Source organism: Sinocyclocheilus grahami, unplaced genomic scaffold (assembly GCF_001515645.1).
Source record: "Sinocyclocheilus grahami isolate Dianchi unplaced genomic scaffold, SAMN03320097.WGS_v1.1 scaffold704.1, whole genome shotgun sequence".
NCBI lineage: Eukaryota > Metazoa > Chordata > Actinopteri > Cypriniformes > Cyprinidae > Sinocyclocheilus > Sinocyclocheilus grahami.
This window is the reverse complement of record NW_015505883.1, coordinates 622,358-640,246: the sequence shown is the minus strand read 5'-3', so window position 1 is coordinate 640,246 and position 17,889 is coordinate 622,358. Positions and strand designations below refer to the sequence as shown.

At 37.5% G+C, this 17,889-nt stretch overlaps 2 protein-coding genes across 2 annotated transcripts; both read left to right on the top strand.

The window, feature by feature from the left end:
* The first annotated feature begins 2,448 nt into the window (after window positions 1-2,448).
* On the top strand, window positions 2,449-5,225 carry LOC107559905 (signal peptide, CUB and EGF-like domain-containing protein 1). The gene has a single exon (XM_016243929.1). The coding sequence runs from the start codon at window positions 3,683-3,685 to the stop codon at window positions 4,715-4,717; it is 1,035 nt and encodes a 344-aa protein (XP_016099415.1). The 5' UTR covers window positions 2,449-3,682; the 3' UTR covers window positions 4,718-5,225.
* Window positions 5,226-10,059: 4,834 nt separating this feature from the next.
* Window positions 10,060-16,355, top strand: LOC107559877 (sushi domain-containing protein 4-like). Its single transcript, XM_016243896.1, has 5 exons — window positions 10,060-10,300; window positions 13,917-14,090; window positions 14,254-14,442; window positions 14,884-15,075; window positions 16,318-16,355. The coding sequence occupies exons 1-5, from the start codon at window positions 10,060-10,062 to the stop codon at window positions 16,353-16,355; spliced, it is 834 nt and encodes a 277-aa protein (XP_016099382.1).
* The last annotated feature ends 1,534 nt before the right edge of the window (window positions 16,356-17,889 follow it).

Sequence of the window (17,889 nt, the reverse complement as noted above, 5' to 3'; positions counted from 1 at the left end):
AGTATTGTGCATGTACAATAAATATTTATGAGGGACAGGTGCAGAGACCAGCTCAATGCAGTTATCTATGAAATACAGTGCAATCTAAATCTACATTAATATAGTGGAATATGGATACAGTACAGTAGGGTGCAAATGAGACGTATAAAACACAGAAGGTGCATTATTAAGAATGAGGTATTTGTAAATATATAAAAATACGGTCAGTGACCATTTCATATCAGACCATATATTTAAACCACTTGTTAACACAAATGTCAGTATTTGTTCAATTAATTATATATTTTTCCAGGACAAAAATGGTGACTGTATATATATATACACACTACCGGTCAAAGGTTTGGGATCAGAACGATTTTTAATGTTTTTTACAGGAGTTTCTTATGCTCATCAAGGTTGCATTTATTTGATCAAAAATACAGGAAAATTTAATATTGTGAAATATTATTATGACGTAAAATAATGTTTTTCTATTTTATTCCTGTGATGCAAAGCTGAATTTTCAGCATCATTACTCCAGTCTTCAGTGCCACATGATCCTTCAGAAATCATTCTAATATGCTGATTTATTATTAGTGCTGGAAACTTTTATGCTGCTTAATATTTTTTTGGAACCTGTGATACTTTTTTCCAGGATTCTTTGATGAATAAAACGTTAAAAAGAAGAGCGTTTATTTAAAATAGAAATATTTTCTAACAATGTACAATACAGTTCAAAAGTTTGGGGTCAGTACATTTTTATTCTTTCTTTTTTTGAAAGAAATTAAAACTTTTATTCAGCAAGGATGTGTTCAATTATTAAGAAGTGATAGCAAAGATTTATATTGTTAGAAAAGTTTTATATTTTGAATAAATGCTGTTCTTTTTTACTTTTTATTCATCAAAGAATCCTGAAAAAAAAGTATTGCAGTTTCCAAAAATATATTTGACAGCACAACTGTTGCCAACATTAATAATTCTAATAATAAATCAGCATATTAGAATGATTTCTTAAGGATCATGTGACACTTTATACTGGAGTAATGGCTGATGGAAATTCAGCTTTGCATCAAAGAAATAAATTATATTTTAAAGGATATTAAAACAGAAACCATTATTTTATATTGTAATAACATTTTGCAAGATTACTGTTTTTTTCTGTATTTTTGATCAAATAAACGTAGCCTTGATGAGCATAAGAGACTTCTTTAAAAAACAATTCAACTCAAATTGTGAAACTCGTGTATTAAATAAATTCAATGCACACAGATTGAAGTAGTTTAAGTCTTTGGTTCTTTTAATTGTGATGATTTTGGCTCACATTTAACAAAAACCCACCAATTCACTATCTCAACAAATTAGAATATGGTGACATGCCAATCAGCTAATCAATTCAAAACACCTGCAAAGGTTTTCTGAGCCTTCAAAATGGTCTCTCAGTTTGGTTCACTAGGCTACACAATCATGGGGAAGACTGCTGATCTGACAGTTGTCCAGAAGACAATCATTGACACCCTTCACAAGGAGGGTAAGCCACAAACATTCATTGCCAAAGAAGCTGGCTGTTCACAGAGTGCTGTTCTAATTTGTACTCGCTCGGAGAAATGACAAATGAAGCTTAAACAAGATCTCCTTTGTAGGTTGTTCACTAAACAGGATGCTTCAGTTTGAGTCATGATATGGTACTTGGAAGGCCTACTAACAATTCCTTCTCCAGCCTCAGAGGTGAACTGAATATTTTCTCATCAAAGCGAGTAGTATTTTATTATTGATTTCATCACTAAACTGAGTCGGTTACCTGTCACTTCTGGACCGTCAACAGTCAACACCCATCCACTTAACAAGACAAACACTAAAGCGGACTCTAGTAAACGCAAAGAAAGTTTTCTCGGAAGTTATTGGATTTTGGTGTGTGTCTTGGGTTCAGTTATTCCATTGATTGTGATCATTGTGCTCATGTCAGTCTTTATTATCCACCGATGGAATCGTTCAAGAAAAGCCGCTTTGAAAAATGCCACTGCTGACAACTATTGCTGGGTTTCATCTGGAATGGACAAAGAGCAACCGTCAACTGAATGATTAAATGAAGCCCAAATATGACTGTTCATTTTCTGTCAGCATTAAATTCAAAGGTTTAGGCTACTCAAATGCTGTTTTCCCCTTTTTATAGCCTATAAAAATGTTAGAATTTTTGTGACTTCTGTCCTTTAAACTGGAATTCCAGAATGATCAATTCTTCTGTAAATGTTGGACAAATTAGTGAAAATAAAACCACATTGGGATAGGCTACTAAGTTTAATGCAAACTGTATAGGTGTTTGTTTTCGTTTTTTACCATACTATATGGTTGTTTAGTTAATTGCGACATGTCAGAAAAGGGCAACGTTTGTAGAGTGAACTTTTGTATTTCTTTCTGGAAATTGAATCATGATGGAATTTTTGCTGGGTTTCATCTGGAATGGACAAAGAGCAACCGTCAACTGAATGATTAAATGAAGCCCAAATATGACTGTTCATTATCTGTCAGCATTAAATTCAAAGGTTTAGGCTACTCAAATGCTGTTTTCCCCTTTTTATAGCCTATAAAAATGTTAGAATTTTTGTGACTTCTGTCCTTTAAACTGGAATTCCAGAATGATCAATTCTTCTGTAAATGTTGGACAAATTAGTGAAAATAAAACCACATTGGGATAGGCTACTAAGTTTAATGCAAACTGTATAGGTGTTTGTTTTCGTTTTTTACCATACTATATGGTTGTTTAGTTAATTGCGACATGTCAGAAAAGGGCAACGTTTGTAGAGTGAACTTTTGTATTTCTTTCTGGAAATTGAATCATGATGGAATTTTAAAGTCTGTATTAGAGAAGAATGCAAGGTACATATAGAGAAATTAACTTTAAAAATTAGCCTATTCTGAGATATGTGTATTCATTTGAGTAAAAGTGACAATTTAGCCCACTCTTCCCTTTAAATTAACTACGTAAAAGTTGACGTTTGGAGAAGTTTTTGACCTGTTCACAAACTTCACTAAACGTAATCTTATATTACTTTAATTATTTCATGTATATGATATGTACTATTGTTGAAAAATCTCTGTACATTTTGGTATAATAAAGCTTAATTATACTAGTTTCAGTGTCGATGTAAAGATTTGCTTGAAGCGCAATGTTCTTTGGCTTGATCTAACAGGGCAGTTCAACTCCGCTGGGCCACAACACCGGCAGAGTTTTGTTTTAAGCCTAATCAAACCCACCTGCATGTAACCTAATAAGCAACTAATTCTGAAAACCTTGATTAGCGGGTTCTGATGTTTATTTGGGGTTGGAACTAAACTCTGGGTGGTGGCCGCATATCGTTCAGCAATGGAGATAAGCTTAAGCTTTTAATGTGCGTGCGTGAATTCCTGTAAGATTGAATCATTAACAGTGAACGTTAAACTCTTGTGACCGCAACCAGTTGAAATGCTATTCATGCGTAATTTTCGTCAAGATCATTAGTGCTCTTCCTAGAGTGTGCAGTGCGTGCATCACATTTATGAGAACAAACTGTGACCATGGCACTCCGGAGTGTTTCTTGACTCCCTCAGGCGGGGTTTCCTTCCTTTTATCTCCTGAATGGGGTTTCAAAAGGTAGAAATATTTAAAACGTTGAACACCATATCCTCATGCAGCTTAAGCTGCCGTACCTCTTGAAATCAAAATAAAATGGATTATCATAAACCAACGATTTTGTTCATTATGATAATTTCGTCTTGCGCTGGAATGGTATGTAGCTGTGCTTGTTCAAGCAATCTAAAACACTGTGCAAACATTTACCAAATGCCAGTGGACTTCCAAGCGGCTGAACAGACTTGCAGAGAATGGGGCGGTCAGTTATCTATCCAGTCGAATGCATCAGATAAAGTTGTCGACTATCTTATTGATAACCTGATCGGGCACTTTTGGTCCGGACTCCATCTACCAAGCGGCAAGTGTTTAAGTAATACGAGCGCATTACGCAAAGGCGAATGGACCAACTTGGAGACCGGAGAAGCGCCGTGCGTTCAACTCTGCATGTCTGTCTCCAGCGACGGAACGCGGACGCCGAGACCATGTGCGGACAAACTGGATGGATTTTTGTGTGAGGACTCTCAAGGGGATCTTTGCAAAGGACGTGCGGTCGTTCTGGATAATGCACGGTGCATGTTTGCGCCTTGTGAACATGCATGCACTCCTATGGAAACCGGATATAGGTGTTCATGTAAGGAGCGATTCCGTCCAAATGCACGAGATCCACGCCGCTGTGATTTCTATTGCGCATCGAACGTTTGTGAGGCGTTGTGTATGAGAAGCGGGTCGGTGTGTTGGTGCCCGGCTGGTTTTGTTAGAAGCGACCAAACCTGCGAAGATGTAGATGAATGTGAATCAAATCACGGCTGCGCACACACGTGCATAAATACCATAGGAAGTTATAGATGTGCATGCTATGAGCCTTTCATCCTCGTTAATGGAACTGAGTGCACTCATGTTCATAGTCTATATAATGGTCAAGTCTTCACTTCACATTCAACACCGTCACCGAATTCTATAGCGAGAGGGGCACTGTCAACCCCAGGAGAGTATGTTGGGCTGATAATATTCCTAGTAGTGGCTGTTTTTGCTCTATTAGTACTTGTGCATTATTTGCGCGGTCGTAAAGCAACTGTACAGGAATGCAATCCATCAGATTCTGGCGAGTTTCAAGAAACCGTATCTAAGTAAATGATAACTGCTACATGTATATTAAGATTGTGGTAATGTCCCTTTTGTTTATGAATCAATTAATTTGTTTACTGAACACAGTCTGTGAAGGATTAGACTTGTTGGAATGACTGTAAATCTCTCAATATGTCTCTAGCTAAAACTGAAATGTTATGTTATGAAAACTGAAAAACAAAATGTTATTGAAAAATTGTTTTCAAAAGTGAACTGGCCTTGTTGTCCTCTTGTAGTTCTCATAGAAAATTCATGTACCCAGAATGACTTGCAGTGTAAGAGTCCATGAAGTCATGAAGACCATGTGTAAAGATGTCAGCATATTTTAGCAGCCCACATATTTTCTTCATTTCGGTTTATTCCTTGACATGTCAAACAACTTCATACCTTGATATCTGTACTGGAGTACATTACCAAAAAGTTGACTGATAAAACATTGCAATGCATAAGAAAAAAAATATTTTACATGTTAAACATCTTTGCTAACAACTGTTTTGTATTGTTACTGCATGTACCCTAAATAAAAGATGTAAAAAAGTAAATTTTCAGTGTAAACTTTTAAGGTTGATCTGCTGCAAAACTGTCAACAACCTTAATGATGTTTACAACTAAACACTGAATGGTTAGATATATCTGTGATATACATTAATTCACTAATAAATAGTGACGGTATTTATGTTTGTCAATGATCCGTTCTTTCAATGGTTACCTTGTCAGATGTTTTTTTTTTTCTGTTTACAGCCAGTTGAAACTGCACAATGAAAGTCTGGTAAAAGGAATAGGTATACTTGCTTGTGTAAAAATTGTCATAAAAAAGAAGCTTCCATTTTTCAGCATAGTGTATTTTGAAGTAAATTTTGTGAAATCCACATAAGCTTTACACAACTTTAATGGAAAGGGTTTAAAATATGTTTTTCATGCCTGTTCAGGGAACCATAAACAATTATTGCACATGCACCTGTGGAACAGTCCTTAAGACACTTACAGGTGGCAGGTCACAGATACAATAACTTCAACATTAAAGAGACCTCTCTACTGACTCTGAAAAACACCAGATGAAAGATGCCCGGGGTCACCTGCAGGAACATGCCATATGAGGACTGCACATGTGGCCAGAGCAATAAACTGCAATGTGTGTAATGTAAGCGGTATAAGACAGTGCTACAGGGAGACAGGAAGGACAGCTGATTGCAGTGAAAAAGAAGAACTTGCAAGTGCCTTGGTGGAAAAGTGGGGAAACATCTCACAGCAAGAAGTGGCAAATCTGGTTCAGTCTATGAGGATGAGATGCACCGTATTGTAATTAAATATCCAGACAACCCTAGCCACATGGCATCCCAATCACACTCATCAATCAGAGAACCCAGATCCCTTTCCCACAGCTCCTTAGACCCACGCGTGCTTTCCCTGGAAGATTCTAACAGTGCTCCATAAAACCTTTTTAATCAATTTAGTACTGCACTGCTTATGTAAGGCATCCTCCAGAGAAGATGAGCATATTCCACGTGGATTTGCTCTCAGTATATTTGAAATGAAGCGTTTCACCTAGAGCAGTGGTTCCCAATCCTGGTCCTGGAGAACCCCCAACACTGCACATTTTAGATGTATCCCTATTCAAACACACCTGATTCAACTCATCAGCTCATTAGTGAAGACTCCAAGACAGGGCTGTCCAAACTCGATGCTGGAGGGCCGGTGTCCTGCAGAGTTTAGCTCCAACCCTAATTAAACACACCTGAACCAGCTAACCAAGCTCTAGTGTTGGGGGTTCTCCAGGACCAGGACCAGGATTGGGAACCACTGGCCTAGAGGATCCCTAAAAAAAAGGGGGAATTTGGTAGGTCAAATTCTTCTTTGAACCTGTCATAATCTCACCATTTATTAAGAGGTCTCCGAGAACAGAGATTCCTTTCCCCACCCACTTCAGAAAAGGTCCTGGTTCAAGGCCTGGAGGGAAATCAGGATTCATGAGAGAGGGGAATGCTTACTACAGTGATTCTCCCATTTCCTCGTCAATTTCCATACTCTGTGTGCACAGTAGCAAGAAACAAAAAACTATTTTTTTTACATGTACAGCAAATGACTTAAAGGGATGGGGGATATAGAATTATTTTCAATATCCAGCCACGAATGGTCAGGGTCTTCCTTAATCCACTCCCAGATATAGCTGCATAAACCAGCTGTTTGGTATAAGTGAACATTTGGCACACCCAGACCCCTTTTCTCAGGGGGTAACTGAAGGCATGATAACTTCATCCTCGACCCTCTGTTCCTCCAGAGAAGCGGAGTATTAGAGCTATTTAATTCCGATAAATATTACATTTAAAGGGGTCATGGGATGCCCATTTTCCACAAGTTTATATGATTCTTTAGGGTCTTAATGAAAAGTCTGTAACATAGTTTGGTTAAAACTTCTCAATGGTAGGGTAAAAAAACACCTTTTTTACCCTGTCAAAAACAGCTGTTTTCAGAGCATTCAGATTTGTAGCATTTCCTTTAAATGTTAATGAGCTCTGCTGACCCCACCCTCGCTTCCGAGCCGCTCTCAGAGAGACTGTTTACTTTAGCTGCATTCATCGTGAAACTTGCTAATTAGCACATTATTAGGAAAGGCGATTTGCAAAGATTCGTTAAAAAACCTTACACTCACTTCTTCTGTAGGTGAAGCTGGATCACGAATGATTTGCGCGAACATAGACGCATTTATGTAGATCTTTGGTTAAAACTGCTCAATGGTAGTGTAAAAAAACACCTTTTTTACCCTGTCAAAAACAGCTCTTTTCAGAGCATTCAGATTTGTAGCATTTTCCTTTAAATGTTAATGAGCTCTGCTGACCCCACCCGTCTCTTCCGAGCCGCTCTCAGGGAGACCGTTTAATTTAGCTGCATTCATCGTGAAACTTGCTAATTAGCACATTATTAGGAAAGGCGATTTGCAAAGATTCGTTAAAAAACCTTACACTCACTTCTTCTGTAGGTGAAGCTGGATCACGAATGATTTGCGCGAACATAGACGCATTTATGTAGATCAGGGGCGCATTACCTTCAAAAACAAACATAATCCACTGCATCTTTAGCGGCTCAGATGTCGGGAGTAAACGACGACTGCTATGTTCATTATTACATCCAATAACAGAAGACCTCAATCGCTTAGGAGTCATTCTTGTCTACATCTGCTACGGCGGTGAAACAATGGCGGACTGATGACAGCTCACTCAGGGCGGGTCTGAGGTAAGACGCCAGTCCAATCTGTGCTGAAACGCTACTGTCAATTAAACTATCATGGGAGGGGCCTGTCTGTGTGACGTCACACAGACAGTTGTAAAAGTGCATGTAGCATTATATGACCCCTTTAAGAAGAATCAGTTAAGAAGAATGTATCTTCTCTAATGGCCTGTGCAAAGGGCTCGATCGCTAGAGCAAATAACTGCGGGGACATAGGGCAACCTTGCCCTGTTCCTCTGCTCAGTGAGAAGAATGGAGAGGGAGTGCCATTGGTCAAGACAGAGGCTTGCGGTGACGCATAGAGCAGCATTAACCATTTTATAAGATTGTTACCAATGTTAAATTTGTCTAAAACCCAGAAAAGATTTAGGGCCACTCTATCTTGTCAAAAGCCTTCTCAGCGTTGAGAGACACCACCACTGATCCACCCTGAATATTTTGTCCATGCTGTATAACATTCAATAAGCGTCGGCCTGGAATAAATCCAGTCTGATCAATGGGGATTATATGAGGAATTACAGCTTCTAACCTTTTAGACAAAACTTTAGCTTTTAACTTCCTTTCTACATTAAATAAAGAGATTGATCGGTAGGATGAACATTCTTCTGCTGGCTGATTGTTTTTAGAATGATATTTAATTAATAGAATTAACGTTATAGTAGCCTCTAACATTGAATGCGGCAAGCTGCCTGTGTCAAAAGAGTGAGACAGCATTCCAAGTAAAATAGGGACTAGAAGATCTTTCAATTCTTTATAGAACTCTGAAGTAAGCCCATCGGGCCCTGGAGCTTTATTATTAATTAAGGCTTTAATAGCTGATTTAACTTCTTCAGTCATAGGCTTATTAATTTAATTAATAATTTAATAATTAATGTAATAATTTATACATTTAAAAGCGACTTACAGTGCATTCAGGCTATACATATTTTACCAGTATGTGTGTTCCCTGGGAATCGAACCCACGACCTTTTGCGCTGCTAACGCAATGCTGAGCCACAGGAACACATCATTTTTATTTTTTATTTATTCTGTTCATCTGAGATTCTGGGTATATTCAGGCCACTCAAAATCTCTCCATATCAGACTCAACTGAAGAGTCTACCTCTGACCTGTGCAGCTTCTCACAGAACAACTGAAACTGAAAAATCATATCAATCCCCTTATTACTGTATACTTTTTTGTCCTGATGAGTTTTTCACATATGAAATGGCCTGAGAATCTGCTTTATGCCTCATCAGACTAGATAAATATCTACTCGGCTTATTGCCAAATGCATAAAGGCGATGTTTAGCACATGAGACACTGCCACACTTAATGTTGACCCCTCCTTTGTTTAGGGACTCATTAGTCAAATGCCTGTAAAACGTGTTCTCAATTGCTGCATCTTTTTATGTTCATACAAATATTTACGATTATGTTCGTACAAAAACATTTGAAAGTGAGAGTATATATATATATACATACATACATACATACACACATATATATGTATGTATATATAACAGTGATATATATATATATATGAACTGTGATGTTTTTGCTTTTGGTAGTTACTCCTCTGTCTAAAAACGTTGCTTCCCTGTTACTCATTTTATAATAGCTCCACACTAGTACTTTGACCTGTATAATAATTCATCACGAGATAACCTACATACACCACCACAGGTGGGATACTTTTGTTTTCAGTAGGCTACTTTCCAGTTTCCAGTGAAGAACGGATCTACAGCCGAAGTAAGGTTATTATTCCATTTCTTATCAAGATCAGCCCTGCTGAGGGACAGAGAGAAACCCCGACGCAAATGATTTTCAGTATACGGCATCAGTGGGTAGGTTTCAGAAGAAATCGTGTGTGTGTGTGTGAGAGAGAGAGAGAGAGAGAGAGAGAGAGCAGGAAACAGCAGTAGAGTCCGCAGACCTTGGTTTATAACCGGGTAAGGTAGATCAGTGACGCGCATGACGCATTTTTCATCATCATCTTGATCATCGTAAATTTAGACAGCATCGCTATGTTGCGCGAGCCTTATTCTGGTCTGCCGAAGACATTTGAATAATGCATAATAATGCGTGCTGGATCTGCGACACACGCGTTCCCGAAAAGACTATTTGGGTATTTACGAATTGATATGGGGATTTACTGGTCATCATGTTCTGCGCGTCGGCGAGGAGATTCTGCAGGGCTGAAAATCCATGATGCAATCCCAATCAGAACTCCAAGCAGCAGTTTGTTCTTTGAAAACTCAGTGGCCAGGTTCTCTTGTGTGGATGGATATAGTTTAAAGGGGCCAGCCAAGATTATCTGCACGCGCTTCCATAATGGATCGGTAGGCTGGAAACCAAGCCTTAAACCAGTGTGCCTTTCAGAAGGTGAGGCTACTCAGTCTTAACCTTTTAACTGTCAGCATTCTGTTAGCTACTTTAAAACCTCTTAGCAGGCTCCTCCCCCTAGTAGGCGGTGCCTAGCATCATATTACAAAATTTACTACAATATTTTATAATCAAAACTTTTCCTAATCTTGACAAAACACGTATTGTTGGAAAGGTCTGAGTCTGAAGGTTGGTTCCATAATTGGTTGTTATTTTGTGATAGAAGTAATATTGCTACAGAAATTTATACATTTGTGACAGAAAAAATGCATTAAAAATTCAATGAAGTTTGGGTGTCACCCTGTGGCTATTTTTGGTATAACGCCTAAACAAAATCAGGAACATCGTTTTTTGTGATATCAACTTAAAATTTGGAATATAACTTTAGACACAAGGTTTTAATTTTATAGCAATTTTAGAATCCAAAATATTTTGTAAAATATTCATTTTAAATAAAATATAAAGCACGTTTTATTTAAAATAAACTTAAACGTCTATAACTTTTTTACACTTTCATTTTTTGAAATGCTTGTCTTCAGAAATAATCTGCTGATTGTCCTCTTTTGAGATTAACCTTAGGTCTGTATTCCAAAGCATTCATGAATCACTTAATAATTTAACTTAAAGCTGCAGTCTATAAGTTTTGCTTCTTTGTCGCCATCTCTGTTTGAAAACCTGGAATTGCAGCTGTGTTCGGAATTATCTAGCTTGCGTGGGTTGTGAGTCGGCACGGCTCCAGCGCGGATGTTCTGAAGAGTATGTGTGGCAGTCAGTCACTGCACCGATTCTAGCCTGCGTCTTGGAATTTGATCCAAATAAGAATTTTCACCGTATATTGCCAACTGAACAAGTAACAAGTCTGCCACGTTTGTTCTGACCAACTGAGGAAAAAAGCATTACCATAAATCTCGCTACCAGTGGTGATTAAATCTAAAGATCGTTAGCTCATATCACATCAAACCGTTCAAATTATTTTTATTGTTATACTTTATTCTCAAATTATTAATGTTAGCAGCATCATCATTGGTGACTATGAGTAGTGTGTATTAGAGTGTAGATTTCAATTTCTGCACAGTCTAATCTAATTGTCATACTCTTCGAATTTCATATTAAGACATTCTTTTAACCCAAAAAAAGCAAATTATGCTCTCTTCGAACTGGTTTTCTTTCAAATACAAATCTTTGTAATCCCAGGCTATCTGTAATCAGAAGCACATTTATAACTGGAATATAACTTAATTTCATTCACATGTGTTTCATAAACACATAATCCTTTATAGATTACAATCCACCATCAAAATTATACATTTAATTATTCTGGCTGCTGTGCGAAAAGGCTTCTTTATGTTTACAGACGTGATGTAATGACACAGCGGCATGCTCGAATTTCCCATGAAAACCTACCCGTACCACTCAAATGAGAAAACAAGAAAACATTCTAACCGTTGTGAATCGGGCTAAAGTAAGGCGATAGTTTTGAACACTGGCTGGTTATGTACTTGCTCAAATGCTCAAATATGATAATTTTTAACCAATAAAAAGTTACGGACTGCAGCTTTAAGTAACAGGTTTTACAGAGAGACTGAGACTAGCTCTTATATGATACTGTGACTGAGCGCGGTTTGCTACTTACAGCTAAATAATAACATTGCCACAATGAAAATGTATTTTTTTTAAAGTAATGTAAATACTGTTTACTGGCTGATAAGAAATATTTTGGCAGGTACATTTTCTCAGTTCACTCTCCGTTGGCAGGTAAGCATATTTTATTGGGTTGTACTGGGGAAGTCGTGGCCTAATGGTTAGAGAGTCGGACTCGTAACCCAAGGTTGCGGGTACCGGCAGGGATTGTAGGTGGGGGGAGTGAATGTACAGCGCTCTCTCCCACCTTCAATACCACGACTGAGGTGCCCTTGAGCAAGGCACCGAACCCCCAACTGCTCCCCGGGCGCCGCAGCAAAAAATGGCTGCCCACTGCTCCGGGTGTGTGTTCACGGTGTGTGTGTGCACTTTGGATGGGTAAATGCAGAGCACTAATTCCGAGTATGGGTCACCATACTTGGCCACATGTCATGTCACATCACTTTAATGTAAATAGACAACGGTCTGATTGATGGGTTGATTTATTTAAATGTGTATCACCTGAATTTATTTTAGAATTTTTGTCTGGTGTAGATCTGAAATGTCTTTTATAACTTTTTGTTAATTGTATATTTTTTGTAATTTATATAAAGATATTAGCATCCACTCCAGCGGATGATATTGTCTGTTTATTAATCGTTGTAGCTGTGGTGTGGACTCTGCTATTCTTTAGTATTGAGAATTTTTTTTCGAACTGTATCTTTATTGTTGTCTTTATAGTTATTGTCCTTGGTGTGAACAGGCTTTAATAGTCTGCGATATTGGCTTGCTGGTTATTTATCCTTTTTTTTCCATGCATTGGTAAGTCTACATTAATTTTAATGTTTGGAGTTTCCAGATGTTAACAAGTTAAATTCTCCAATCAGAGATTTTATCTTAAATGGATATATTTTCTGCCCAGTGTAAATGCTTGTTGAACCAATATTGATTCTTAAATGTCAAGATCAATAATGTTTTTTTGCTGTCAGTTGATGAACGAACAATTTCACTTAACATTATTTGCACCGTGTCTCCTATCGTATAATCACAAAAAGCCTTGTTTTGTTACTTTCTTTTCTTTTCTCATGAACATATGAACCTCTATGGCCAACCTGACCATCTCATTTGCTATATTTTCAAATATCCGAGGGGTTGTGGGAGGCGGTCCCTCATATTATTTGTTTCAGTTTAACACCACCTTGGAATCAAATTATTAGATACATTTACTGTGAAATGACACTATGTAAATGGAAAGTATAAATAAAGAGACAAAATGAATGAAATAAACATTGCACTGTGTTTGATTTATAGTGTGAGAATGTACAGGTATGCACATGGTTTCAGTCTGTAGTTGAATATGGCAATTGTTGGGGCTAATTTTGTTAGCAGGTGCAGGTTTTGTAACAGCTAAACATTCTAGCAGTCATACCTTTCCCTGCTGCCGTTTTGAAGCGCATTCCTCGTCAAGTGGACAAGGGAGGTTTATATGGAAAGACCCTCATCCCCATGATTTTCTGTAACTCAAACTGATGTGGTTTTTCTTACAGAAGCGCCAAAGTCTTGTCCAGCCAGACTTCGTATCATTCTTCAAGACCATGACATTCGCAAACTGGACTTGCCTCAGGGAATCCCTGGGAGACGTGACGTAATGACGCAGTCCCATGCTCGAATTTCCCGCGAAAACCAACCCGGGCCACTCATATTAGAAAACATTATTATAAGCTAACCGTTGTGAATCGGGCTAAAGTAAGGCGATAGTTTTGAACACTGGCTGGTTATGTACTTACTCAAATATTGATTTCGGATCATTTTTAACCAAAAAAAGTTACGGACTGCAGCTTTAACTTAATCATTTATATAACTGATAATAACTTAATTTAAGTTCGGATAGTGCATTTTCACAGTTAAGAGGTTAAATATTTAAATTCTTTCATTTTTGTTTAATTGTACGAACATGTTGCAGCATTTATTTATGTAGCTAATCTATCTTTCAAAGATTGTCTTCCTCCATTCATCGAGGATGCTGATGTCACAAATAAAACATACAGGCCTGGCTACAGCCTCATTATTAGCTGTCATGAGGGATTTCAGATCCGATACCCTGACACGGAAACTATGGAATCAATCTGTCAGGCCGATGGGACATGGGATAATCAGCCAACTTGTCAAGGTTTGACGCAAACCATTTTTTACCAATTATTCAAAACAAATCTACTCTGTAACTGACTATACTTCAATAATCCAACACCACACGCTTGTATTTTCATGGGATCCTCCACTAAAGATCTAGGTTACATCTGCTTGTCCTCATGCACTGTCCTCTGTCTCCACAGGCTGCCTCCGGCCGCTGATACCGCCTCACAGTTACATGAACATCTCAGAAACAGAGTTCTCTGTGCCTGTTGGAACTGTAGTCCACTACCAGTGTTTTCCTGGTTACAATTTGGAGGGACCTGAATTTCTGGAATGCATGTATAACCTCATCTGGTCAAACACGCCACCCCGGTGCCTTGATGTTGAGGGTGAATATCAGTATAATTTCTCAGCTTTGAGTTGAAAAACCAACATATATATAATCAAAAGAAGATATCATTTGATAATTATAATATTTTATTATCTTTAATATTATCTATCTATAATATTAACTTTTATAGATTCATTTTATAATTAAAAACCTTTTATAATTGCACCCTGAAAACTACTTGTTGAAAAGCTACTACTTGCAGCTTGTGGTTTATAGTTTATAATAAAATCTCAAAATCTATATGTAAACATTTGAAATCTACTTTAAAACTGTAATTAAGGAAATCTGCAAAAATGTCAACAGACTATAAAGTAATAATGTTATTTAGGGGTGTCTGTAAGCAAATACAGGGACAGATACTAAAATAGGTCTGGGACTCAGGAAGAGGAAATGAGTTATCAGATTAAGATGTCTTCTGCCTGTCTCTGGTGTTTTACAGCATGCTCTTTACCCCCGATGATAGAACATGGAGATTACATGTGCCACCCACAACCATGTGACCGCTACATTCATGGGACGGTTGTAGAATACTACTGTTATCCTGGCTACTCTCTAGCGAATGACTACAAATACATCACCTGCCAGTACGGACAGTGGTTTCCACAATTGCAGTTCTACTGCATCAAAGATGGTAAATTAGCCTGCATCAGTTTCAATAATAGTTTTCAAACATTTTATTTGGAACAACGTAATCTGATGAACTCTGCACATTAACACAAGGAATGTGCAATAGGAAGTAATGTTGCTTGCTTTTTAATAATGTTCATTATGAAATGAATGGGTTAAATATGCATATATTGTTAATGATATACATTATATAATACATAGTATATATTAATGAACATTATTTACTGCATCATATAATAAAGGTATAAAAGTTGACCTATTTACTGACCCTATTTAGTTTTTATTGCACATTCCTGGTCTCTCTATCTCTGTCTCTCTCTCTCTCTTTATATATATATATATATATATATATATATAATTACATTGGATCAAACTGATAGATTTTTTTTATATTGTTACAAAAATATTTTTTATTTCAAATAGATACATTCTGTTCTCTTGAACTTTCTGTTCATAAAAAAATCCTGAAAAGGATGTATCACAAAAATATTAAACTCTTTTTAACATAATAATAGTGTTTATTGAGTACCAAATCAGAATATTAGAATGATTTCTGAAAGATCATGTGACACTGAAGACCGTAATGGCTGCCTAAAATTCAGCTTTGTAATCACGGGAATAGATTATATTTCAAAATATATAAATATAGAAAACAGCAGTTTTAATTAGTAATAATACTTCACATTTTTACTGTATTTTGATCAAATAAATGTAGCCTTGTTGAGCATAAGAGACTTTCAAAAACATTAAAAATTATTCTATATAAAATCTAATATCTTTTATGTATATTAAATATGTATATACTTTTGTTTCAAAATTTATGGTCAGTAAAATACATGTGTATTAAATTATTCTGTTCTATTCTTTAAACCATGTTTATCTGATTCCCTCGTATTATAACAGTTAACACTAGAACCGCCCGGGGGTCGTTAAAAAAAAAACCTAAAACTGCCAGCAGGTAAAATATACCCATGCACATAACTACTGTTTTGATATGGCCAAAAAATGTATTATGTCACTGTATTATGCCACTGTCCTCACAAAGTAACGTCTAGAGTCATGAAATTATTATTTTTAGTCATCGACTATGTTTTTGTCCTGTTGTTTTATGTTCAAGTCTATTTTAAGCAGGCTACACTAATCACTTTTGAATAGAGGCTAAACCAGCCTGCAATGACAACAGGAATTAGAAGGCAATAAATACATATTTGATGCACTTATTAGTGTTTTGCTTTGTATTTTCCAGAAATTCCTCTCGTGGAGGATGGTGAAGTGGACTGCTGATTGCTACCTTTAACTAAAAATGGGATACTTGAGATTGTTTCACTCCACTGTTAGTAATTTCATTGTTAATTTCTGATTTTGTTCAACAACATGCCACAGGCCAAATTACTGCTCATAAGGAATCGTTGCACACTTATAATTAATGAAGAGCACACCAGGGAACGATAGGCAATAAAAAAATATAATGATCAAAAACTAAATAAACTCCCATTTCCTGCTCATGAAGGAACTATGCATTAGACCATAGCATATTACGTTAATTTAACTTTCCCACGATACATAGCATCAAAGTATTCATAATTATTTCTTGTGACTTTTACCCAGCAACAGCGCTGCATTCTGGCCAGCTTTCAAATGGTATGGACTGTAACAATGATGAACATTTCTTAAATAAATAATATGATAACTTTACGTTTGAGTTTATTGTGATTTAAAGGGGTCATATGATGCGATTAAAATTTTTCCTTTCTCTTTGGCGTGTTACAAGCTCTTGGTTTATAAAGAAGATCTGTAAAGTTGCAAAGACTAAAGTCTCAAATCCAAAGAGATAATCTTTATAAGAGTTAAGAGTCAAACACACCTACCTAAAATGGCTCGTTCTAACATGCCCCCACATGTCTACGTCACTATGTGGGAAGATTTGCATAACGCCGCCCAAATGTTCACGCAAAGAAAGAAGGCATAACTTTTATTCTCGCTGTAGTATTGTTGCTGCCGCCATGTCGTGAAGGCGCTGTGTTTCGTTGTGAAAGCGAAACTACTTTGGTTGGCCTTCCAAAAGAGGATGATATCCGCTTCGTCATGCCTAGAGCTGATCCGTGCTGGTCGCTGAGGAAATTCATCAACTTCGCGCTGTGGATCGCCGGATCGGCTTTCACCGTGGATGAAGCGGAGTCCAGCCCGGGGTCGTCACATGTGGTTGTCGCAAGCCCGCCGGACACTCCTTCATCGAATCCGCCGTCTCTGCTCACTCTAGCCCGTGGTTTCTCACTCTTGCCCCTGGCCTCTGCTCACTCTAGGCTGCCGCCGCTCACTCTAGGCCACTGTGTGTGACGCTGTGTTTTGTTGTGAAAGCGAAACTACTTTGTTTGGTCTTCCAAAAATGGACACGACTAGAAATCAGTGGTTAAGTTGTATTTACAACACTGTTCCAGAACACTTCAACCCAAATATTCAGATGTGTGCAGCACATTTTATGGAGGACTGTTTCCTGATCCTGGTAGAGTAGACTACAATGCCGGCTGTTCTGACTCACAGACTGTAAGTATGTTTTTTATATTTAAAGAATTTGCCACTGATGATTCAAACGCGAGTTTTTTGGGCAGTGTAGAGTAGCGCTTGTTGTTTGTCATTTCTCCGATCACAAATGCAGACATGGTTTTATGTTATGCTCCGCCAGACAGGGCATCACAGTATGGTAGGGGCCTAACATTTCCATCACACGCTTGAGGTATTCGGCCAATCACAACGCACTGGATAGCTGGCCAATCACAGCACACCTCGCTTTTCAGACCGATGAGCTTTGTAAAAATCA

What these genes read in the sequence shown, in the direction of transcription:
- LOC107559905 (XM_016243929.1), top strand. Translation starts at nt 3,683, where the DNA reads ATGGATTATCATAAACCAACGATTTTGTTCATTATGATAATTTCGTCT.
- LOC107559877 (XM_016243896.1), top strand. Translation starts at nt 10,060, where the DNA reads ATGGGGATTTACTGGTCATCATGTTCTGCGCGTCGGCGAGGAGATTCT. An exon ending in CCGGTGCCTTGATGTTGAGG is followed by an intron (nt 14,443 to 14,883) that starts GTGAATATCAGT and finishes GGTGTTTTACAG; the next exon opens with CATGCTCTTTACCCCCGATG. An exon ending in GTTCTACTGCATCAAAGATG is followed by an intron (nt 15,076 to 16,317) that starts GTAAATTAGCCT and finishes TGTATTTTCCAG; the next exon opens with AAATTCCTCTCGTGGAGGAT.